Here is a 27,611-nt window from a genome sequence, read left to right as displayed (position 1 = left end):
AGTAGCGGGAGTATCTGATTAGAGGATGCTCTCTTGCTGACTGTTTTATGTTGCAAACAGAAGCATCAACTTAAAAAATTGCAGGAAGCTATTTACTGATAAGAGATATTAATAGATCACTTACTTTGAAGGCCGCGTATTTTTTACGATAAATGAAGAGACACGAAGATCTGTTGTCTGGTGTAAAATTAATGGAAACCCCTGGTATACATAGTGTGAGATGATCTGCTGTATTGTTTACGTTATTTACTTAGTACCTGTAGTGTAATATTTGCTGCCGTTGTGGGAGTTATTATATAACTATGTGTCAGGATTACCTAACAATTTAGTAATAGTTTCAGTACCTAGAATATCTTGTACTGACGGAATATAGCAATCAGCAGAATTAAGAAGGTAAGAATTATTCCTATGTTTATATAATACATGATTTATATATGTATGATTACAGTGAAATGTATTCTAAATAACAAAACAAATATTTTTTTTACTACAAAACTCAAAACGATGTGGCATAGATGACAATTCCCCCATTCTCAATTATGACTGTTGACTTGATGGTAAAGACATGTTTTAAGTCAAATGTGTTCAAATGCAATGTATATATTAAAACCTTTAATCCTTTTTTATCCGCATAGTTTTCGCTTTTTAAAAGTTTATCGAGTAAGAGGACATGTGTATCTGCTGACTGACGTAGTACAAACAAGCCAATGTTTACATGCTTAGTATTTGTTCATATTTTTGTGGCAATTTTAAGATATTATTTACCATTTACCATGCTTGCAACAATCATAAATATTCATTGCGTTGGTAATAAAAGTTAGAGTAAACAAGAAAATAAGAAATCCTTATCCTAACAATTTCACTGGTAGTATAAATATTGCTATGCGCTAATAAATAATAAATGTAAAAATGTTGTTCAGTTATAGTATTTCCGGTGATACTCTGCATACAAACCAGTGGGATATTCATTCAGTAGCTGTGAAACAATTTATATCTCCTACATGCGCGTGACATACTATAGGCCACCTGTGATTAACATATCCTCGCTACTTTAATTGTAAATACCATCACGAACATGATCTATGTAAGTATTGAACCCCTTGTTATCCTATACCATTGTTAAACCCGTAGTTCTCTAAAAGGTTGATAAGATTTGACAGTAAATAGCTCCTGGGACTGATAACAGTGTGTCTATGTGTAAGATTCTGCAATTAATGTATAAGTGGTGGAATGTCGTGCCTTCTCCAGGGAGCTATGTCTTATTTTGGAAAAGTACCAAGTTACCACACTACATCCCAAGAACATCTTAGACATCTTAGTAAACCATGTTTAATATTTAGTTTAGTAATTGGTTTCTTATTCGTTATTTATAAAGTTTTTAAATATGTTAACCCCTTTCCCGTTTTTATTGGATAATGTCGTTCCTATGGACTAAGTTTCCAGGCAACACGTTAATTAAGTCTTGTATTTGTTTCACTATTTTACGAAGAGAAGAGCTCAAATGTATACTTTATGATCACGATGATACAAGCCAAAAATAATCAAACTTCTATCAATATCAAATAGCACTTACTTTAAATCTATTTTTGCAATCTATTTCCCCAAAGTATTGTAAAGTGTACTATTGATTTTGGGGTGTAATACGACAAATCGTATTATCTGCAATGAACAATGTATTTTGGAGTTTTTTTTCAAAATTATAATTATAACTTGGTACACGACTTTAAGTGAATCATTGTGTACCAGCACAATCATAAACTTGATATGCACTCAAAATTCGTGGTAATTCTTACAGAAATAATTGGACAAAAATAATTATAAAGAACCAAAAATCCTTGTTTTTTTTTTTTGTTGAAGCTGATATCGATGTAACAAAAGTTTTTTTATTATGTGCTTGCTAATAGCATTGTTGAAAACACTTATTATTTAAATGGTACCGAACATGTATATGCCAACGGGACAAGACTTCAATAGTTATTATCTTCTCCTATATTTGATAAAAATTGAGGAATTGATAAGAAATGTTTATGTATCACTCAACACTTAATAATTTCAAATAGAACTCTGAAATCGTGAAGGCTCTTTACTACTAAAATTTCATGATCATGCACGATACTTATTCTGCCATCTTCATTTGGTGTATTGGATGATTGAAAGGTACATGTATACATATTATGATCGTCTGGTTGGGTTTATCTGACCTTGACCTCCTTGACATGGGTCATTGATAATGTAAATGTTATGTGATAGTTGTCGTAAATCCTATATCTGAAAAGACTTTCAAAATAATCAAGTCTGATCAGAAGAGCGGATGAGACAGTCAATCTGTATGTTCTGCTGACTCACGGCATCCCTTATATATACATAAAATGATATATCAGGTGGTAGTAGACCTTGTTCAACATCACACTGGAATATTTTTCTCTTTTTATGAGTCAAAGTCAAAGATTTTATTGATATGAAATCCAAACCAGGATTGATACAATATCCGTTCAAATTGATTCTAAACACGTTACACGATTAAAGGTAAATCACAGTGAGCTTCAATTTTGTTAAATAGTTCTTACAAGTCCGTGCTTCTTCGTTGGTTGTGTTTGTTCTTTGCACTGGCTCGTTTCAACTCAATCAGACTAAATAATTTATTTATTTATTAATGAAATGCACATTTATACCCCTGGGGGTTGAAGGCATATACAAACAATACAATACAATATACACAATAGAAAAAATAACATATTAAACATCATATATAAAGTGGTAAAACAGTTATATTTATGCAGGCGTTGTGTCCACTCCCCTCAGTGCAAATGGCTTTTTAATGAACGGAACAGTAAGCTGCATAATATCAAATGAAGATAGAATTAATTGTAATCTATCTGTTTCAGACAAATTAAAGTATTCTGGACATATATTATTTACATCTTTTTCAAGCTGATTACGTAAAGATTTATTACAAATATTTATTATTTAATTTTACATTTTAAGAAAAAGTGGGTTTCATCTTCAACCGCATTTATATTACAATGTTTACATATTCTATTTTCTCTTTGAATTCTTTTATATCTGACTTAGAGTCCAGTATATACTAACCACACCATCTTTCGCGATGTTAGCTTTTTGCACACGTGCACCCTCCCTGTGTACTGTCTTTTTATACTTTAATCTCAAATAGACTTATTAAGTTAAGGCGTACATTAAACATATGGTCTGGATCATAATTGATTCATTTAGTGCATTCTAAGAAAACAATACATAATTTTAGAGTTGGTGAAAGCATCTATGATGTATTTTGATACTGTTTTTATAAACATGATTACTAAGAAAGACATTGTAACGTGAAAACAATATATGCACGAGCAAAAGTTAAGTAATATCCTGTTGCTCCTCCAGCCTTGATTAAGTCAATAATTTCCAGTATCGAAATGCTTGTGATATCCCAGGGACAAAGTCACAAACAGTTATCAGGTTTATATGCGGAGGTTTCGGGTTTGATTCAGCAAATGCACATTTCTGCACATTAGCTCATGCAATGAATATAAGAACTTCAGACATATTTTAAAATAAAGTTAATGAGAGCAATTCTTGTTTAAATTATTCGCCTTATGATTAAGTCGAAAGTTTCTTGGTTTTATGCACTATCAAGAACTGCATAATAGAATAACTGTAAAATAAACAATTAAGCCAACTGCTTTGATGTCCTATGTTGTGTTCTTTAATTGTATGTGATATTGTAAGAATCAATCGGTAAAGGTTTTTCTTAATTATCTTACGCAAGTTAACAAATTGCTTGAATATTTTCCATGTGTATGTAATTTCGTATATTAAGATTGCACTCAAGTTAAACATTACGTTACCACTCTGTTACTGTTTTAACAACAATTGCTAACAATTTTCTTAGGTTTAAAAATGGTTTGTCCTACTTGCCAGTAGCATATATAGAGTCAAGAAAAATAAACATTTGTTGGAATCCAGATAAAATTTTGAAAGGACAGTCACATATCTTAATAAGTATGCAAGAGCTTATACTTTATTCAAAGGTGAAGTAAGAATCGCCGAAAGTTCTCTTTTATCAAAATAAAGAAAGAATCGCCGAAAGTTCTCTTTTATCAAAATAAAGAAAGAATCGCCGAAAGTTCTCTTTTATCAAAATAAAGAAAGAAAAGATGCTAAAACAAGAATAATTATATTTCTTTCTTCACTTCAGAAAAAGACTACAATAGCGCTAATCGCATATTACCAGCCTTAATTACAAAAGTGAATGGTAAACCTAATGAATAAAACATGTGATATGTTTTCAGCTACACAGTCAGTTCATTTAGTATGGTCGTTTGTATAGATTATCTTCTTTATATAAATATGTGTGTACCGGCACAGGACGTTTGCGTTTTTCAAAGGACATTTGCGCTTTTTTAATGGACATTTGAGCTTCAATTAATGGGATATTTTTATGCGCTGTTCAAAAAAAGAATATTTGCACTTTTTATAAAGGGCGGCATGCATTTGTGCTTTAACAATAGTTGCTTTTTATGACTTTCCTACTATTTTATCCGATCTAAGGACCGGTAGAGTTAACCTGGTCGAGTTAGTCATGATATGAAAGTATGGTTAAAAGTTTCATAGTCATTTCATACCTATTAACATGATTAAACCACATTTGTGTTTAAAAGTCGATAGCACATTCATGACATTGATATAGTTATATATAGCTGTAAGTAGTACTAACATCGGTTGAAGATGGACTCTTTTAATTTTGACACCCGATCCTCTGAAATCATCGCCCATCCTTTTTTTAAAGAAATGATTATTTTATATAATATTTAAGGTACCCAATTAATGTCAAGTTCTATGAATTGCACGAAAAACACCGTCACACAACTTTATGATTTGCCCAAAACTAGTACAGAAGGAAATTGTATACTGTCTGTCTTCAATGTCTACTACCTGAGTAAACTATAAAGTTCAATTCTATAAACATAAGCTTGTGTTTGTTATTCTTGGCCAGTGGCTTCATATTGAATACTGACTTGCCGACTCAAACCACAGACAAACAATCAAGCTCAATCACATGGTTAACAAATGCACATCTTTATTCTTACAACTACAGCAAAAACAAATAAAAATTAAAAAACGAGCTACCGGGACTATATTGGTGTCTAGGGTTGATATAGGGTACTATTGATCTCTATAATCCCTCGAACATAGGTACTGGGACTATATTGGTGTCTGGGGTTGATATAGGGTACTATTGATCTCTATATATTGAAGCTAATGAGAATTGTCTATAAAATGATCTTTTGTATGTTAATGGCTAGTTAAAACCAAACATAACAAACATGGCTTTTATGAGCTTTGCAAAAAACAGATCTTTTAAAGATTTTATAGAGCAGTTTTAAAAAAAAGTATGTCTGAAAGGGTCCGTAATTACGAGTTAAAAGAGAGGCTAACACAAAAGTAATATGTCTATGTACATATAAAATGCTCTATTTTAAAACACTTATGATATTTGAAGCAATTAAACAAACACAGCAAACTGAAAAGTGTTTTTATATACTTAACTTTATTTTAAATTAATCTTGGTCTAATTCATGCCCAACATTTGTTTATTTTCATCAGCGAATGAAACATATGATGTTTTTGTTCATGGCATTTGCATATCGTAGAATTGGATTTAGCCACTTAGTCAGTAAGAAGAGTATTAAACAAATCCCACTTCATAGATAACATCAGCACAACATTGAATGCTTCTTTTTGTAAATTTATTGGGGTGTAAAAGCGTTTTACCGAAGTACATTTTGTATGAAGCGCGGAAGCGCTTCATACTAAAAATGTGCGCATGGTCAACTCTTTTACAACCCTATAAAATTACAAAAAGAAGCATTCAATACTTATAATTACATTTTTTAGCTTTGATCATGAGAACACGAATTTTATAAATTTTGTATATTATTCACCTGTGCACTTTATTTTGGGACCACGTGCTATCATGAATGAAAAGTTTTATTGAGTGATGCAATTGCTTACGGAATAACAAGTGATGTGCCGTTAGCCAATCAAAATAAAGTATCATAATGAAACATACATCTAATGTAATTATATGTTGTTAAGATGCCGTCTTAAAATAGGCAGAGTAAAAATATATTATAATTAATATCCTTTACTAGTAATAACAACCTTTTTAATTAATCTGAATAATAGCTTTAATATTTACAACTACTAAGAAATAGTAATGTCTTGCACTCTGAAGTTATTAAACATTCTATGCGTGTACACTGGCAAAAGATACTACACGGTGAAGACTGTCGACATGTATACATGTATGGTATTGTCGGGTTAGAAAATCCATGTAATATTGTTGTTTACATAAAAACATTTATCTTAAGTGCTGGTGTTTAGTTTACTGTTGTCGTTTCCTGAAATGATAAGCACGTAAGTATACACATAAGAAAATTCGTATTATCACAAGATATATATCTCAAGAGTTCAAGGACACTGCCGTTTATCTACCTTCATCTAACTGCTATAACATCATACAAAATCTATTTGGATCAAAATAAATATATAACATCATGTAACTTCAGCGACTAACCAAGAAATATCCATGTCAAACAAAGTTATGTTATTATATGTTACTTTAATACGTGGTGGAGATTGATCAACATCCGAACTACAGTCAATCTGACTTTTCTATAAATAACATCTACTAGTATGTGACCTATAAAAATTACCATTTTCTCTTTTTACTGGTACTGGGAAATGGATGACCAAGAAAACAATCAAATATCCCTAGCAATGGTGAACACGTGGATCTATATGAGAGAGTAACCCTGTAACTAGCGATGGTTGACATGTGACAAGGGATCTGTGAGAGAGTAGACATGTTACTATAGCAATGGTGAACACGTGAGATCTATATGAGAGAGTAACCCGGTAACTAGCGATGGTTGACAAGGGATCTGTGAGAGATTTAACCTGTCACTATAGCGATGACGGACACGATGGATCTATAAGAGCATAAACATGTTACTATAGCGATGGTGGACTCACGGGATCTATGAGAGAGTAGACATGTTACTATGGCGATGGTGGACACGTGAGATCTACGAGAGAGTAGACATGACACAAGCAATAGTGGACACGGGGGATCTATGAGATAGAAGACATGTTGCTAGCTATGATGGACTCGGGGGATATATGAGCGAGTAGACATTGCCTTCTATTTTCATTATAATGCACTATTGATCCATACACAAAGTGTCATTTCTAGAATTATACTAGTATAGTAAAGAACATATTTCAATGTACACAACATTTCGGCAAAGATTGAACAGTTCACCCATTTGTTGTTTGATACTCCCACGTACAACACCATAAGTCAATCAGATACTAAAAAAGACAGCATTACAACAGCTGATTAAATGTTACAGATTGCAATCTGTGATAGATAACCTTATATATTATCTCTAATGATATCTAATCATCTTTCCCGGAAATCGTGGATTTCAGTTCTTTAATTGAGGCATAACCGAACATCATGTAGATAAGATAAGCAAAGATCAGTACAGCAAGAAAACGTTTTTAAAATGACGGTTAATTGTAAGAATGAGCAATATCTGCATGTACTTTAGAAACTTCTGCAGTATGTATTATACATAGAATAATTCTAAAAATTTAATGAATACTAGCAGTATAGAAAGTAATACAAACTCTTGTTTGGATAATAAGCCAGGAACTGTACGTTTCCGACTAATACATTTAAAGTCGTCTTCAACGCTGGTATTAATATTGTAAATTTCTAGAACTGAACTTGACATTGTTAGCTATAGCGCTTGATTTAATAAGCAAGAAATTTAGTTTGCAACTCCAGAGCTTAAACTTGACCTCTTCAGTGATAGTTACATTTGCAGCGCCCTTAAACTTAACATATTTCGTTCTGGGTTTTACATGTCCAGCATTAAATTCTATGCATGGCCACAGCGCTGAGGTTTACATCTCCAGCCTTATGGTTAACATCTTCATAGCTAGGCATGACGACTCTTTATTTATACGACACTTACATAGCTCGGTAGATGGTCGTCATGAATTAAAATAGTCTTATCTTTTATTTAAAAAAACGTTACAAAAAGGGAAGACCTGACAGAGAAAAAATGTTCAAAATGTTGAGGTTTGTACATTTAAAAGTAAAAACAGTCAGACAACTTCTCATAGGAGTTATTGCCATGAAGCCGTGACAACGTTTATAATTTTTTTTTTTTTAATTTTGCCTTTTATCTAGAGAATTACATTAGTTAGAAAGAAACTTTAAAATGGCAAAAATTAACAAGATCTACAATAAAGGCAACATAGAAGAAATCGTCCGACGACTGCTTATTGAGCCCCCTCCCTAAGAAATCGTCCGACGACTCCTTATTGAGCCCTCTCCCTAAGAAATCGTCCGACGACTCCTTATTGAGCCCTTCTCCCTAAGAAATCGTCCTAAGACTCCTTATTGAGCCCCCTTCCTAAGAAATCGTCCGACAACTCCTGATTGAGCCCCCTTATTGGAGTAATTAACGATTTTTACACATTTTATGTGTTTTGCCTTTTATGATAAAATTATAATAGATAAATCAAGACACTTTAAATAACAAAAATTATCACAAAGGCAAGCTACTAGCAAGTCAAATTTTTCTGTTAGACTGTCACTCGTTATAGTAGTGATTGTTCTTTTGTGTATAACTAAAGAAGGTAGAGTAAAATAAATAAATTAACTTGCAATGTGGTGAGAGTGTTTTTTTTTTTTTTTGCTCTATGTTAAAGACCTCACTGTGAGTTTGAGATAAAGAATAGCAATAAAAACGCTGTTGCTTTGCTATTTGTGCTCTGTGCATGAACTGATTTTGTGTCATGGATTGATACCCCATGTCCCTTGTTTTTCTATTAAACGATCAACAAAACAGTTATTTTTGTCATGAATTTTAGTCTCTTTTACAATGTTGGACGATGACGTTTATTGAATATGCACATAAACGGCCAAAGTGGGAGACACAGGATCTTAAGAGCCTCTAGTTTTCCTATTATCTTGAAAGATATTGGTATAAAGTTAAATTCAAATTCAAATTCAAATATTTATTGCCATATAAACTAAAACATTAAGTTTGTGACATATAAAATAATAAACAATATAACCATATTTCACATATATATATACACAATCATCCATTTACAGTAACTATTCCAGTGTCCCCTGTCCTCAGTTCTAATGACCTTTTGATATAGGACCCCAATTTATTTACTTGTGATGGTGTTGATGGATTGAGTATAGAAATCAACTTTTCTTCATCAGATAAATCTTTAACAGAAAAATTAAAATCCAAGTTGTTAAAAAAGTTATTTCTTAGTTCCATATTTAATTTACAATCTAATATAAAATGTTTTTCGTTTTCTAATGTTTTACATTTAAGGCATATTCTCTGCTCTCTAGGAATATTTGTATGTCTGCCTTTTTCTATATTTAAATTATGGTCACTTATTCTTAGTTTTGTTATTAATTTTCTATAAGTAAAGTTTGATGTTCTTAAATAGTCTTCAAAACATAAATTTTGTTTAAGATTCTTATATAAATAAAGTTTACTTTTTTCATCTATGTTTTGCATCTTATCATGTATCAAATTTTCAAAGAAGTTTTTAGAGCTTGTTTTTATATAAACTTTAAATGAATTATCTATTTTTTTGTCTGAACTAGTATTTTGTTGAATTTGAGGGACATGGGGTATCAATCCATGACACAAAATCAGTTCATGCACAGAGCACAAAAAGCAAAGCAACAGCGTTTTTATTGCTATTCTTTATCTCAAACTCACAGTGAGGTCTTTAACATAGAGCAAAAAAAAAAAAAAACACTCTCACCACATTGCAAGTTAATTTATTTATTTTACTCTACCTTCTTTAGTTATACACAAAAGAACAATCACTACTATAACGAGTGACAGTCTAACAGAAAAATTTGACTTGCTAGTAGCTTGCCTTTGTGATAATTTTTAAATGAATACAGGGAAAATTTGAATTACATATATGATAAGATCTACAATTAAGATATGGAAAAATTGTCTGTCAACTTCTTATTAGCGTTATTGTCTATCAATTGTAAACTTTGTTTTCTTTGTTTTTCTTATCATAAAAATATAACAAGCTAAAATGTTATTAGCAAGACAAGATCTACAATTAAGATATGGAGAAATTTGTCCGACTCCTTACTTGAGTAATTGACCTTTAATTACGATTTTTACAAAATTGTTGGCGTTTTGTCATGTATCTTAAATATTAAAAAAGAAAAATGGGAACCGTTTGAATAATAAAAATGATCAGCAAGGCAAGGTCTACAAACGAGGTGACGATACAGTTGGCTTAGTACCATCATAGACTGCCACTCTTTAGCGGAATGATTGGTCATCGAGGATTACTTTTGTATCTTGAATTGAATTGGGTTTACACAATTTTACCCTATTATTATTCAAATGATTCATTTAGATGAAACCAAATAATTATTATAAAATTACTGTTTTCATTGATATACTTACACATTGATTAATAAATGACAGATATTACTTTAAACAAAGACTTCTTATTCCTCATACTGTCATCGTTAATAACCAAGGTAAATATTAGATTTTAATAAACACATTAAATGTTCTTTGTAGTGAAATTATGCTTTGCTAAAGACCTTTGTCAATTTTATAATGCTTAAAATAGATTGATTTGCCTCGTTTAAATAAAAGATAATTGCAAAAAAAAACACTTTTGTCTAATTATCACAAGATGAAATTGAAAGCCGGTTTTACCAAAAATAACAAATTACAACATTCGGTTTTTTTCTGTTATTCATGGCATGGTCTTTAATTCTTATGGAAAAAATAGCAGATTTTCTACCAAATTCTTCCCGATGTAAACTTATTTGATAACAAGATAAACACTAAGACGACATGATGACATTACACTATCACATAAATTATTGTTTAACTAGTTCATCACCAGCTCAGTAGTCAGCACTTCGGTGTTGACATGAATATCAATTATATGGTCATTTTTATAAATTTTCTGTTTACAAAACTTTGAATTTTTCGAAAAACTAAGGATTTTCTTACCCCAGGAGTAGATTACCTTAGCCGTATTTGGCACAACTTTTTGGAATTTTGGATCCTCAATGCTCTTCAACTTTGTATTTATTTGGCTTTTTAACTATTTCGATCTGAGCGTCACTGATGAGTCTTATGTAGACGAAACGCGCGTCTGGCGTATAAAATTATAATCCTGGTACTTTTGATAACAATCATCCCTTAGCAGAAGCCAGAAAGATAGGTTTAGAAAATTGGTACAGTGATATTGAAAATGCTTGAAGTTATGCTTTTTTTTCGAATTTGGTGTTAAAAGATGTTTAACATATTCTTATAGAGCGCCCTATAATCCAATGGGTGGATTTTAATGAGCTTGTATAAATCCGTTCCAAACGTCCGTGTGTTCCCGATTGCTATTATTGTTGTCTCTTTGACATATTCCCTATATTTCCATTCTCAATTTTACTCACATTACAAACCTAACAGTTTATAGCTTCCTCAAAATAATGCTCTTTCAAAATGCATAGATAATTACATAAAACTTGATACTAGTATCAAGCAATACTGACTTCAAAGCACCACGAGTGTCAAAACAACCACGGTTAATTCCATCTGGACTGGTTGCCGTTGAGATTTTGACTTGACGTACTTATTATATTAAATACTGTAACATTGTTTAATTAGATAAAAATTAGTCGAATTCTGTATTTTCCACATAGCCATCAGAATGGAACACCTGTTTATTTTTAAAGACTTAAAGCTATACTTTGACTAGTTGTCTTTATGGTTATTTTTTCCGTTACGTGGTTGTATATGAATATAAAGCAAAATCGAGAGAAATAACCCTTTTTAACTTTTAGATACGAGCAATATTACATGTTGTAACACCAGAACACATTTTCTGATAATCTCTGAGGATGGTTTTATACAAAACGCTCTTTTTAAAGTTTTATTGACCTTTGCAACATTAGAATTATGCGTATCATAACAATATAATACAACCCATTCTGTGCTAAATTAAATGCAACTTACGAAAATTAGATATAATGTTATATGGTTGTAAAAGCTTTGATCATGTGCACATTTTAATATGAAGAAAAATGTGCTTCGGTCAACGCTTTTACACACCAATAAATTCATAAAAAGAAGCATTCAATTCTTGATTAAATCAAAAGGCATCAGTAAGATAAAGAACTGGGAGATGAAAAAAAAAGTGTGCGTGTCTGTTGACTAATAATGTAAATTCAAATGGCGCCAATGAATGTTTCATTTTTGTTGCAGATTAAAATTTTACTTGAATTTGCCGACACATATTATCTATATTGCATTAAGTATGCTAATGAAGGGACAACATATACATATATACTATTCAGATTCATTCTTATAATAAGTGTTGTCTTCTATCTTGTAAGTCAACCCCTTCATACATTAGCCATCTGCAAAACAATGTGTGTTACCATGCATGTTTGATAAATTTCTGAATATTGTAGACCTTTTTATCCATTTTTTATGGATCTTTCAGGAGAGCGACAATCTGTGAAAAGTTCTATCAATAAATGACCAAATGACAAATGATATCCATACCGTTTAGTTAGATTAAGGGAGCATAAGCTACGCACACCAAGCATCAAAATAATATGATTATTTATAAAAAAGAAGATGTGGTATTATTGCCAATGAGACAACTATCCACACAAATGACCAAAATGACAAAGACATTAACAACTATAAGTCACCGTACGACCTTCAACAATGAGCAAAGCCCACACCGCAGTCAGCTATAAAAGGCCCCGATAAGACAATGTAAAACAATTCAAACGAGAAAACTAACGGCCTTATTTATGTAAAAAAATGAACGAAATACAAATATGTTACACATAAACAAACGACAACCACTGAATTTACAGGCTCCTGACATGGGACAGACACATACATAAATAATGTGGAGGGTTAAACATGTTAGTATTGTTTCAAAAATAAAAGTCCGATAAATCACTCCATGCACTTGGCAAAACTTAAAAGCTAATGAACAGTTTCGAAATATCTGTTCTTTATCTCAAGGTCGCAGTGAGGACATACCACACAAAAAAGCTGAAAACTACACCCCGAACCTAACCGGCTACCGTAAATTTGAGACCCTACATCTCAAGATTGAGGAAATTTTACGGTCTCAACATATCCACATGATAACGTATATTCAGAAAGCAGGAAACCTTGTTTCAGTACTAGCCACCGGTTTCTGATTTATTTGTATATAATGTGAGATCTTTCCAACGCGCACAAGATATTGTCGATTTGCATATTCTAGAGCTGTTTAGTGTCCATGCTGCTCATTCAGTTTTTAAGAGCATAATTGTATTGTTATGTTTAACTGACAATGTAAAACTCGCTTAATGAGTCATCTTATATTAATTCTTGTTGCCTCAACGAAGATGATAAAAATAATGAACGATTTTGCAGTTGTTTCTAAATATACTCTACATTCGCAATAAGAAAGTTTGACTGAAAAAATAAACATTAAAATGCTTCCATTCATCCATGGTAAACACATTGATGATCAATCTATATCTAAATCGGTTTTAATTACTGGTTCTTCTTAATCATAGGTTAGAATATCTTCATTCCAACTTGTGGAGAAATGGTTGATTCTTGAAGTTTGACAGTTAAGACATGAACATAATTGAATCGAAATTTGGTGCCCGGAAGGGAAAGCCGTTTCTACTCCACTAGTGGTACCGTCGTCCAAATTTTGCTTGATAATGCATTATAAAGCCCAGTAAGCAAAACATTTTGATTTTAGGTTCAATTGGTCAAGATTCATCAGCAGTTATTGATAAACTGACATGTGAGCAAAACTTTGGTTTCAGTATGTAGTCTTATAAGCCATATATCCAATCAATCAGGTAAGATAGGGAAAACCCCATTATAAAAGAAAGAACAAAGCCTCTGTATATTTGTTTAGTCAGTAAGTCAAATGTCGAGGTAACAATAGCTTTTTTCCAACATCGCCTATTCAATTAGTACCCGATTAAAAAGTATGTTAAGTCTGCTATAAAATCCCAAAAATCAAAACATATATATGTATATTCGACCACCTAGGCTCTGTACCAAATTGCTATGTGGTCGGGTGGTCTAGAGCGTCGGGCATAGTGCAAGGCGATTTGGTGCCACGATTTCTCAGAAGCATTAGTTCGAATCCCGGGTAAGGAAGAACAAAAAATTTGCTTCCACAAATTTACAGATTTAACATTGTTGGGCTGATATTTTGGCGAAATATATATATGTTTTTAGCCTTGTATCGGCATCACTGGTGATCAGATGCATAAAATGTGTCGTAGAGTTGTCACTGGTGCAGACGTACTTAATTATATATGTAACATGACCGTACCAAAATTGAACCTTTTTACTTACTTTTTGACCAATAATTGCTGATGGATACATTGTTTATGATCCACAACATTTAATCTGTGTTTACTAGTATGGTGTAGACGCATTCTTATTTACTTTATATAGTTACACCAATATAATTTTGAATCCGTATGAATCGTAGAAGAATGGACTTGAACCAACCTCCAAAAGTACGATCCATGATTCTGAAAAGAAGAGTACCCAAATTGCATCCCTGCTTAAACTCACATCCTCAAAAATCGTATAACAGATGTTTTGTTCTATTTCTTCAAATATTTTGAACAATTTGACATTAGCCCATGCCGTTAATATTTCTTTTTTTATAAATGGATGCTTGTAGCATATTTTGTTTGCTCATTTTTAAAAAAAAGACTTTTTGTGAACGTCGCATGGTGACGTTTCCTTAGATTCTACTTTTTTAGTGTACACTTGCTCCGAAGCTATTTTTGTTATATATGTGCAATTTGGGACTGTGATGTTATATACGATGCATATGCTATAGTATATATAAATAGCTAAAATCAATCTGAATATTGACTGTCAGTTTTTAGGAAGTACAGTTCAAATAAAGGTACAAACATATATCACAATATCAAGTTATTAACTAAAACAAATAGTTAAATGTATTAGACAACATCGAATATTGACCAGTCAATACAAACTATATCCAGTTTCCAGATTCTGGTTAGAATGAACACTAAAGTTATAAATGCTTTTTGCGCTTTGGTATAGCCGTTGATTTTGGTAAGAGAAAAACACATTGTTTTATGTTAAAAATGAAAGAAATAAGATACAAAAATTGCATCCTTGAAAGGTAAGTCCTTTAATGTTTCGGTAAAGTTTGGAGAGGTAAGATTGGTGATCTATTATATATGTTCTGTATTTGAAGTTCATGAATTTATCCGATCGTAGGAGTTTTATAGCTTGCTCGTAATTTTAACATTTTTATTCTTTTCTTTAGATTTTAAAAGTCATAAGAAACTTTCAATTAAAAACAAGAATGTGTCCCCAGTATACACGGATGCGTCACTCGCACTATCATTTTCTATGTTCAGTGGCCCGTGAAATTTGGGTCAACTCAAAACTCGTATTTTGGCATTAAGATTAGAAAGATCATATGATAAGGAACATTTGTACTAAGTTTCAAGTTGATTGGACTCCAACTTCATCAAAAACTACCTTGATCAAAAATTTAACCTGACTGAACGAGACGAACGGACGGACGAACGAACGGTATGTACTACAGACCAGAAAACATAATGCCCCTCTACTATCGTAGGTGGGGCGTAAAAAGTAAATTTTTATTTTTTTTAATGGCTGTAAAATATGTAAACGGTCATTTGTAATCTAAATGGGAGTTTGGGTGAAAATAAATGAGACCTTGTTTTTTGGTGGGTCTGTTCAAGTTTGTTAACATTACAAAATTTGAGCAACTCTGTGTTTTAAACATGCAAAACAGATACGGCACATTTGATGTATATACCAAAATAGTGTCTAGTTAGTTCAGATGTCTTATATAATAATATATATTGGCTCAGACGTACTTATATATATATATATCTTAATTTGTGTCATCAGTGTTAACGTTGTCTTCAAACTTCATTCCAATGTGAGTTTCATAAGAGCCACGGCCGTCTCCGGTTTGTTTGCCATAAATAACTGGTTTTTTTTTGCATTTTCCTCCGAAACCGGACTAGTAATCCCCAAATACTGAATTAACAGAAACATAATAGTTAATTTATTTCTATTTAAACTTAGCTTAATTCGAAAACAGTTTTCGAACCCTTTTCATTATGTATTCAGTGAAATTCGAGACCTCATTAATGATTATGTATGAATCATATTTTTATGATAAAATCATTGAATGTTAACCGAAACAAAGAACAAAGACATTGGAAAATTATCGACAACTGTTATTATTACACCATTTTAATCAAAAAATATGTATGTTTAAAAGAACACGGATGTGTGTCGTTTCATTGTATGTAGCCGACAGTCAATAGGATGGATTCTGATTATGCAATATCAACCAATGGAAATTATAATGGTTTTTAATTTCAAACAGCCATACAATCTGAAATGACTTTATAAACGTTTAATGTGATAGCATTCTTCAGTTAATCACCTTTAGATTATATATACTAAAGATAATATTTGACCACTTTTAAATGCATCTCACCTCAAATGACATTTTAAAGAGCCCCTCCTAGCCCCAGAACTGATTTAGTCCATACAATAGGACCTCGGGTATTGTGATGAAATATGATAAAGATAAAAGAATGTTGTGTTAGAGAAAATTAAGTGATTTATCATAAAAAAAAATGTTGAACAGAAAATTACTTGTCAAAGTGAGCATGGCCTGCAGTTAGTACAAGTATTCAATGCATGACAATACACATCGGAGAGAAAGGTAAAATTAACTTTTCATTCAATTACAAAATTTGTTTTGCATTATAGTTTTCAAGTTATAATTATCTTTTTTTTTTGTAGTTGAATTTCTTGTCAGATTTATACATAAGTGATCAAATGAATTCAAGTTTGTCTTTTATGGTGTTGTTGCTAAGTAACGTTTGAATGATCACGACTGAACAGTTGGCAAGCATTTCTTTGTTTACAAATTCTTCGCATTAATATTCACAAGAAACTTTTGACAACTGTCAGATTTATACATAAGTGATCAAATGAATTCAAGTTTGTCTTTTATGGTGTTGTTGCTAAGTAACGTTTGAATGATCACGACTGAACAGTTGGCAAGCATTTCTTTGTTTACAAATTCTTCGCATTAATATTCACAAGAAACTTTTGATTATTTGTACCAATAATCCCGATAAAAAAGATATTAAAAAGCTAATAAAGGTATTATAATTACTAAGTCAATCTATTAACGTAAAAACAATCCAATTCAAAGAATAAGAGGATTTACTGATAAAAATATTTTCAAGGTAAATAAAGGTCTGAATCGTTTTTAATTGGTTATTATCCTAGTCTGTTTATAGTTATAATAGTTATATTTAATATAAAAAGTACATAACATATCGTTAAAATCAATAGTTGATGTAAAACGGCAGCTGGGGGTGGAGTCTGATGGAGATTTATTAATAAACATATTTCTATAATAAGTTTAATCTTTTATTATATGGGTGTATGTTTTATTTATTTTCAGTACAGTGAAGCTTGATAAAGACAATGGATTACATTAATTTGACAATATTAACAGCGCTTTACTTTGGACCTGGTAAGTCTTAATGTTATATACAGGCGATTTGAGTTTCATTAGAAAAAAGTTAAGAAGAGCCGCACACTATTCCATTCAGTTTTAAAACGCTTCTTCGTTGTACCTTTATGTAAAATGTATATATATATATATATGATCAACAATATCATAAAACTATAATAAACATTCAGTTTACAATTATACAAAAATAATGTAATATAAGATATTTGACTGCTAAATGAAAAGAAACAACAGGCGAAACCAAGTTTTTCGCATGTTTTTGGTTTAAATTTTCAAAAGCATTGTCGTTAACACCAGACAAATATGTAGTTATTTAAGTCAAGCTTTTGAAGCTCGTTATAATAATATAATGTCAGTTGGTCTACCATAAGTATAATACTATGTAATACTGTGATATTATATATATAATTGGTACTTCAAATGTTTTCTTTATGTTGTATTTGCATAAATTGTCATGTTTATTGTGTTTATATCTTGGAATACGCATTGTATCATATGTGCTTTGTCCAATAAAATATTTGAATTTGAATTTGTTGTAACTTTGCTGTTGCTTGCACATGCTATCATGGGTGATGCGTTTTATGAAGAAATTAGTACGAACCCTACTGTTATGAACATATTAGTAAACCTAAGTATCATAATTCATACAACACCTTTTTATAATGAAAAAAAAAAGTGAGAGGGTCACCTAAGTTCTTAAAAGAGACACATTATGTTTTGGTTTATTTAATCCTGCATGTAGACCTGTGATTTACGATTTTTTCTAATTGCTATTATATCAAAACAGCTAATAAACAGCTAATAAACAGCTAAAAAAAACTGACATGCATTTTGTATTTAAACCGATGGGAAAATTCATTCAAAGATTTTTTTTTTTATTGCATTTAATATAGCAAAGGTTTTTTTTTATTATGGCGTTTGACATTGTCATCAAATTTTGAAAATAAATCACTCATTTATCATGATGTGTTAGCGTTTATTGTTTACAAAAAGTTTAATAATCTAACAAAACTCATGTTGAGTCACTGAAGTATAGCTCACTGTATTAGGTGTACAAAGGGTTAAAAGGTCACACATTTATTTTTATCCAATATCTGAATTTACAGACTTATTTTTGTTAGCACTGCATGCAATAATCCTCCCTCTATAGATAACAGATATGTCAAATATAAAAGTTAAGCATTTAAACAACAAAAGGTTACATTTAGTCTTTTCGGAACGTGCAAACAAAACCTTGAAATCGGACTCTTGCGTGCATTTTTAAGGTTTATTTTTGTTCTTCGTTAAAATGTTCAAGTTTCAAATGTAAACAATCAGAAAATGCTTTAAGTATAAGATGTAAAGAAAAATGAAACATGCAACATTAGTTAAATTGATTTTGACTCAGATGACTAAGGCAATATGAATTATTATAAAAATCAGAATTGATCAGTGACAGCTGACTTTCGGGTACTTAAAGGTTGAGTACACACGATGTGACATTGTGGTCTATAAAACTTGTTTAACAAAGAACAGTCTTTTTTTTTTTTAATAACCGGTGTTCAATTAGATTTAATGTTTTTATATTTATTTTCCTTTATTAAGTCATTAGGACATTTCCTTTTCCAATCTTTAGGAAGACGACAAAATAACCAAACACATTAAAGTTAATGCCTGCTGTTTTTTTTTAATTATATTTGATTAAACCGAAATTTAATATTTTGTATTTTCAGACATTCGGTTTATGAGTTGTCCGCATGGAAATGAATACGTTTGTTTGACCGGATATTTGCGACAATCAAATACATATATGATGCGTGCAAATCTTTAAATACCATTTTATCTGAATTGTATAATGGTTCTGAAATGAAATACTGTTAAATATACATTTAAAAATAATGTAGATGAGTCCAGAGTCCAGAGTCCGGATTTAGGGGGGGGGGGGGGGGCCTTTTTTCGGAAAAAAATTGGTTGCTTATATAGGGATTACTGAAGCGTGACTGGAGCGGGCCCCCTCTTAGGTCAGTCTGTGGGCCCCCACTTATGAAAAATCCTGGATCCGCCACTGGAGTCTATGCACAATTTCAATCGTGGAAAGAAATGTTTGGTGTTATTGATGTTAATGTTAACGTTACAACCAGTGTTGCATTAAAATCAATTACTTAGAACTCTTTAGTAACGAATCACAAACTTTACAAACGCAGTTCAATTTATTCTATCTTTGCCAAGAATATCATTTTATAGACGATCTGCGAGTAAGAGAATTTTACAACTACTTAAAGCTGAACTCAGGCGTATAGATGTAATAAGTAACTACTTGAGCGTTATTACTAAAACAGATAACCATGTAATCGTGTTGTTAATTATAGAACATCATCTAAATATGTGTCACTTGATCACGACCGGGTTTGGCATACAGCTTAATGCTTAAAGTATATTAAACCAATTTCAGATATTTAGGGTAAGGATAAGGTTTATAGATATAGGGAAATGTGGTATGAGTGCCAATGAGACATTTCTCCAGCCAAGTAACAATTTATAAAAGTAAACCATTATAGGTCAAGGTACGGCCTTCGACACGGAGCCTCGGCTCACATTTATAAAGCAATGCGGCACATTTACACACAAAGTGTTGAAGGCAAACAATACAACAATATATATATATATATACACAATGCAAAAATTATAAACTATCAACATCATACAACTCGTAAAACAGGCAACTCCCCCTCAAAATGTTGTTTTTTCTTATTAAATTAAATTATAAAATAGTAATGATTATGCAGTACACTCTTCTTAGTGCAAAAGACTTTATTAATGGACGGAGCAGAAATCTGCATAATATAAAATAATGACAGAAATATAACCCGAGTATCGACATTTTCTAATCAGCAAAGATAATACAAAAGTAATTAGAATTGTATTATATTTAAAATAATGTTTTAAAGATAGGTCCATGGAGGAGTTGTGTATATTAATCTTATAAATTATTTTTCTAGGTGTTCTCGGTAAAGCAATAGAACATATATTTGTGAGTGGATGTACTGATGAGGAAATGAGTATAAAATGTCCTGATAACCATAAGATTGCCGTTAAAAGGTTATTCTATGGTGTTAAAGAAGACAGACGATGTGGATTGAGAGGACGACAGTATATGGCGGACTGCTGTATTCGTACACATTCAGATTGTATTGTAATGAATGAAAGAGAATATGGGAAGTTAAATTCCTATTGTTCCGGTTTTCCTGAGTGTTCCTATAATGTCACTGTAAAGAGTGCAGTAGATGCCTGTCCTGAAATGTCTCACAAGTACACAGATTACATGACTATTATTTATGATTGTATACCAGGTAAGAAGGCTACGGAAAATAGCAACCCAGGGGCGGATCCAGTCATTTTAAAAAGGGGGTTTCCTAACCCATGATAAAGGCGGAGAGTCCAACTACATGTCCCGATTCAAATGCATTGATCGTCCCCAAAGAAATTGAGGTCCCAACACCCGCGGACCCCCCACCTCACACCACGCCCCTGAATCCGCCACTGCAATCAGAATACTAGGATTTAATTCATTACTATTGGTTAAAAAATCATAAATCCACGCAAAATATTTTTTCAAAAATGCTACCATGTACTGATAGCTTTTCAATAAGTATAACCGTTTCACTTAGAGATTTGTAAAACTTAAAAAATAACTAATATGTTTTGGAGAATTTGATGTATAAAAGATCGGTACTGTACTGACTTTTCTTAGGAATAATCATAAAATGAATTATAATATTCTATTTCTGAACTATTAGTTTGAGTAGAAATGCACTATGGAATGATAGAAATTTCGAAATTAAAATAATGAAATTCTGTTCACTATAGGTAATTTAATTATAAACTATACGTTTACCTGAAGTGGTAACATGTGATGCAGTTTGTATGCACGTATTTTCATTTTAGACATCTATAATGTGCATGCAATTACTACATAAAATTGGAACGTATGCAGCTCGAGTTTTAACATGTGTTCGATACAGAAACATTTATTCAGGTGACTATAGGGTGTCTCCCTTCATCTTGGATTTTGAAGTAGCAAATAACAATGTCAACAATTGGTCTAGATCTTTAACATGTTTAATAAAAGTTTCAAATTTTGAGAGTATTTTGTAATTCATATGTAAAGACTTTTAATGTTCTTAATGTAGTGTATAAATGAAATATTTGCATATATATTTAGTTTGGTCAGAATATTTACAATAAGAGGTTAAGATGTACATCAGTGTCAAACACCTGTAAATGTAGGTCTACGTTTATGTTTTCTGTCACATTGATAATTAGTATGTGTGACTTTTACTATCATAGTCATACGTTGTTAATTGTTAGTCCTTTTTAGTTTTGTCAAGTTATTAAATTCTTTGAGATTTTAATGCACAAAAAACGAAGTGAAATACAAACAATAGAAATAAACATAGTTGTAAATCTCTATGTAATTTGGTCTCTTAAGCTTTTTAAATTGATCTCGCCAGTTTAGCTATACTTTTCCAAATAGCATAAGACTTTGAAAAAAAACCTTAATGTTTTACATTTCAGACGATGATGTAGTTAAGTTTTGCAGACCTAGTGAGAGGACAGCAAAGTCAGTTTACTTGGCAAATTCAAAATATCCATACCCAGAGAATTCATTACACAAAAAATCATGTCAGTGTTCGGTCAGATCCGGACTCGCCAATGGGATAACTATTGAAGCTATTGATATTATGATAAGGAAAAGCAAAGATAAATGCCATCATGCATTTCGTATCCATGACTCTTATGGAATTTACCGTCATATTACCTGTGGACAGGAAGGTCTCTATGGTTACCGGTCAGTGTATGAAAGAATGGTAGCAAACGTCACATTAACGTTAGATATAGGCACAAAAGGAAAATGTTTTGTCTGGATACATATCAAAGGTAAAGTTAAACACAGAGACCCGGTACAACTTGACAACAAAAGCGCGACCGTTCACACTATTTATCTGTAATCTATAGTAAGTAATTCAAAGCTACCATTCATTCATTGGCAATCAAACCACATCTCCTTATTTTTAAGGTCTTCCTCCATCTTGGATTGTAAAAAAACAGGAAACAAAGGTCCAGATTTTTCTATCAAGTTAGCAAAATTTGATGCAAGAATGCAGACTTTTAATGTGAATTTTCATTTAAAAGAACCATTTTATAAGAATATAACTTATAAATATTAATATATTTGCAAATATTCATTATTTTTGGTTGTTTATAAAAATTAAAAAAAATGACGTTTTAAGGGGAGGTGACTCTAAAATAGTGCATTTTCTGAAGGAACCTACATGGAATTTTCCTATTTTGTATTTTTAGCTGGAAAAAACTTACGGTGACCCTATCTTTTCTGTTTATATTCTCAAAGCATTGTCTGAAAGCTATCTTTTGCTTAAGTATTTAACAATTCTATCATTCTGTTTAGTTTCTAATCACAAAATGGTGTTTTTTCCTGTATAAACCATACAAAATGTGTCATTTTGTCACGTCATGTAGCTTGAGAAAATGCATGGTGACCTATCATTTTTTATTATCTTTTTCAACATATATCAATAGATACTACGTTTTGGCAAAGTATGAACAAATTCTATCATTTTTATTTTAGACTCCCATACCACATGTTATGGAGGGGTATTTGCGAAAAATACCATGCAGTCGAGGGAAATTTGGCCCCAAGACTGGTATATGTCTCAAATACGCCTCCATAACATAATATATCTGTTTAAGGAAGCTTGTCATGTTTTGGATTTTTTGTCAGATTTTCGGAATCCTCTGATTTTATCCATTTGAATGCCTTGAACAAATTTGCCTGGTGACCCCCATTTTTCTTTTTGTAAATCTTTTACATGTATAATGATAAGTCATCTGTAAAAGTCTTATAAAATTTTAATTATTTTTTAATAGTTTTTGAGAACTTAAACTTGTCAATGATAAAGCTATGAACAATCAAGAGAGAATATTTTCCTGCCAGAATTTCAATGGCTAATATCTCGAAAACAAACACGGTGACCTATATATTTTTTTTGCTTTTTGGATTCCTTTATGAGTCCCCTATCAATATAACTAGTGTTTTGAAAAGTTAATTACTTTGAAACAAAGGAGCGAGCTCCCTTAACTACACCGAATGGATTTTGTTTGAAACTGTCTGTACAGAGAAAGGAAATCGTAAAACTGGCGTGAAATATACATCATATACTTATAAACGCATTACTTTAGTGCTGTCTTTTTGTATTAACGTCATGGTATCTATGATCATCTATGTATAAAATCATTGTTATTCCATCATTAAATCGTTCATTTTTATATAATCCTTTTTTTCCCGCTTTATATCTGACATTTTTGTTATAAAAGTTTTCGGTTTAACTCGATCAATATATTGCTTAACCATTTGGTCTTTTAATGAACATGATAAAGTTAGAAAGGTTCCGAATAATTTTGGAGGGAAGACGCTCGCGAGGAAAAAAAAGGAATATCGAAAATGGCAAATACCATGGTATTTTAGGCAAATTCACCGGCAATGGTGAAAAACAGGCAAACTAAGTTCGTTTGAAATGAGGAAAAAATATAAGAATATGCGAATATGGCTATCAACCAATCAAAACTTAGCATTCTTATATAAGGTGTACTTAAAACAATAAAACAAGAACTGATTAAAAGCAAAATAAAAGAAAAAGACAACAAGGCCAAAAGCAAACTCACAAACTATGTTATAATTCATTGCTAATTGTAATTTTTCATTTTGAACATGTTCGATAACATAAAAAACCTTGACGATAATGCTAACAAACGTTCTAATGTGTTTCAGTTCAAAAACCTGAGGATTATTTGATTGTTTCATGTGAAGGTGATCCTACAGCACCAGAAGGTTCAGTGCTGCCACCTATTGCGCCAGATGCATCTGTACTGCCACCTACGTCATACAATGATACGTCTGCAGAAGTCGTCAGTCAAGGGCAAATAAATCTCATTCCAGATATGGGTAAATACCTTTTTTCAATATTTATTGCACTTTAGTGTGAATGAATTGTTATTATAAAATCCCTTTTAAATTGTGGCGTTTATTTCCATTCATCTCTATGATATAGTGGTCAACATCAACACTCATGACCGTCTTATTCACAGCAACCAATAGAGATTCAGTGTTAGGACGCTAAAAGAAGATTCTGTATCATTGCCAATGAGACATCTCATCACGAGACCAAATGACACAGAAGTTATGAACTTTATGTCACTGTACGGCCGTCAACAAAGTGTAAACTCATACCACATTATATACAAAAAGCCAACAACCTGATGTATGTATAACAAAAAATGAACCAAAAACAAATAGGATATACATCAACAACAACTTCTTTGAAAGTGTTACGACAGGTTTACAGGATATGCCTAACCTTAACAAACATTTTACTGACTATTTATCTGGATCCATCTAGGCTTGGTTTCTGTTCTGATTACCAATATATTTCATTCTCCTTTGACCATTTTGTTAATCTTTATTTTTAACTAAAATTTGGCATCGATGTTGTAAATGTTTGTTTCCAACTTTGATGTATTACATTAATTATAAACCCGTCAAATCTAATACCTTGAGATATAACAATGAAGTTTATACGCAGTTAATGGTGGCGTGGTTTCTAATGAAATGTGTCTATCAAAACTAGAAATACCGGATGAAATATCTGAAGCAGTTACCGTAAATCTTCCCTTCCTATATATAATATGTCATAACTGATTAATAGCTTATTATCTTGTATGAAACAAACAAATATATCCAAAGCAAGTTTCTACATTACTGCTTGTCTTGTTGGTGGTTTTGCCTTTTTATAATAGTCCTGTTATAATTGTCATAAAGATAATCGGTTCAATATGTTTTTCAAAGAGAGTAATTACTAGTATTAAATAACGATTGCAATCTACTCCCGTAACAAACCTAGATTACCACATAAATGTAGTCTATGGCGAACGTGCATTATATCGTGAAACATGTACATATTAGAGTTTGATGGTACATCCACATATCAGAATTTCTAACCATCACTGAAACATAGCTTCATTCCCAAGTTAAGTCACAGGGTTGCACAGTTTGCTCTTAAAATAAGACCACTATTTTATTAAGGGTTTCAACAAAAATAGACTGTTTTTTTTAAACTAATGTATATATACAGCTACAACTAAAAAGCTCGAGGAATGTTTTGAAACTGATTTAAAACTTATACTTTTTGGGCAACCTATTCGATCCTGAGCCATTTTAAAATCATTCAATTTATAAGTTTTTTCTTACAGTAGCTATTATTGGAGGTATATGTGCAGCGTCAGCACTCATCCTAGTTATCTGTATAGTAGCTATTGCTGTTCATTGTACAAGGTGAGAGGAATATACAATGTATATAGAAGTTTTCTAATAAAAATGATTAAATGGAGAGAGGTAGGAAGGAATGACTGTTTGTTGAGTAAAGAATCTTATTCTGACAGCATTTAAAACAATTGTATACAACTTGAAGGTGAAAACTTACGTGGTTAATTTCTTATTTTCATTACATTCTACGTTTTGCTGACAAGTAAAGTTATGTGATACTATAGGAGTTAATTTATATTTAAGGCTGATTTGCTATATTAACATGCATTTCTCTTTGCAAACTAGTATTAGTGCAAATACGTCTTTATAACTTCGAGACCGGTTTTTAGTACTATTGATTTTGTAAAGTAACGATTGAGTAGAGTAGGATCATTAGAGTAGACAATTTCTCTGAGATTTAAATAAACTTGTATTGTATTTTTACAGAATAAGAGAACAAGGCAGCCCTAAAACTTCAGGACCAGTCATCTCTTCTCCCGTTCTTATTACTAAAAAGTATGATGGTGAAAAAGAAACCGAGAGATTCAATTATGACGAAGAAAGGTATTGTTCGATAAAACGAAATCCAATTAAAATGACAAAATATACTGATCTTGATGCAGAGAAAGATAAACAATTAAAAGAAGCGTTCCTTCAAGGCACCGAGTCTGAGGCAAAACTTCCGGATGATTCATTGTCGAATACCAACTTGGCTCCGTCTGAAAGTCCTGAACTTCCATATATAATAGACCCTCCAGTACCGTATCAATGCATGGCAGACGATAGATATTTTACGATGAATCCACAAAAACCTCAAGCAGAGGTCGCTCAAATAAGAGTTACTTCATCGTTACCACACAGAGGAAAGAAGGCAAAAAATAAGGACAAAAGTGTAACATTTTCCCCTGTTGCTATGGTAACTCCATTTCCATATGGTTCCGATGAATCCGTTGGTTCAAATGGAGAGAAAAATATTGCTAATATAATTGACAGCTATCAGAATCTCCACACAAAAGCAGCATCACCAGACATAAGTAAATTCCGTAAAGTTGTCATTCTACCTCCCACAGCTGAGGATGTCGAACCTCCTCCTTACCAGTGCCCAGATCGAAAGGAAATGGCAGAGGTGGAAGCATTGTGGAAATCATTACAAGACACTACAACCATGGATGATGGTGCCTATGACAATATTGACTACCTCTTATCGCAAAATAAAGCAAAGCATAATCAAAATAAAATAGAATCAGGAGTTTAGTATGTATAATACAATGCCTTTTGAAAAGGAAATCGTAAAACTGGCGACATTATACAAACAAGGTGAGTGTCGGACTATCATAGCTTAAGGATGCATTTCTGTTCAATGTGAAACCCTGGTCAATGATACAAGACCGGTACTGTGAATTTGTAATGTACTGAAAATGTGAGAAATAAAGTGTATATAGACCAAAATAATCCTATGCACTTACAATATATTGTTAAACTACTTTGCTACTTTACGTAACTTGATTATCATTTATTTATT

The 27,611-nt window shown here is 31.8% G+C and overlaps 1 protein-coding gene across 3 annotated transcripts; it reads left to right on the top strand.

Moving 5' to 3' along the window:
- LOC134687018 (uncharacterized) lies at positions 1–27,611 on the top strand. Of its 3 annotated transcripts, none has more exons than XM_063546933.1 (7): positions 1–393; positions 17,662–17,733; positions 20,712–21,062; positions 22,288–22,650; positions 24,560–24,733; positions 26,038–26,119; positions 26,537–27,611. In XM_063546933.1, the coding sequence occupies exons 2-7, from the start codon at positions 17,685–17,687 to the stop codon at positions 27,342–27,344; spliced, it is 1,827 nt and encodes a 608-aa protein (XP_063403003.1). In that variant the 5' UTR covers positions 1–393; positions 17,662–17,684; the 3' UTR covers positions 27,345–27,611. The 3 variants fall into 3 exon arrangements, with proteins under 3 accessions (XP_063403003.1, XP_063403006.1, XP_063403002.1); XM_063546936.1 differs by lacking the exon at positions 1–393 and adding an exon at positions 1,061–1,084; XM_063546932.1 differs by lacking the exon at positions 1–393 and adding an exon at positions 16,686–16,908.

This window comes from Mytilus trossulus, chromosome 10, assembly GCF_036588685.1.
Source record: "Mytilus trossulus isolate FHL-02 chromosome 10, PNRI_Mtr1.1.1.hap1, whole genome shotgun sequence".
Taxonomy (NCBI): Eukaryota; Metazoa; Mollusca; class Bivalvia; order Mytilida; family Mytilidae; genus Mytilus; species Mytilus trossulus.
Note: the sequence above shows the minus strand (reverse complement) of the source record. Positions and strands in the feature narration are given on the sequence as shown.

Excerpts from the sequence above, each read along its gene's own strand:
- LOC134687018 (XM_063546933.1), top strand. The coding sequence starts at position 17,685 with ATGGATTACATTAATTTGACAATATTAACAGCGCTTTACTTTGGACCT. Across the intron at positions 22,651-24,559 it reads TGTCTGGATACATATCAAAG|TTCAAAAACCTGAGGATTAT; the intron begins GTAAAGTTAAAC and ends AATGTGTTTCAG. Across the intron at positions 24,734-26,037 it reads AAATCTCATTCCAGATATGG|TAGCTATTATTGGAGGTATA; the intron begins GTAAATACCTTT and ends TTTTTCTTACAG.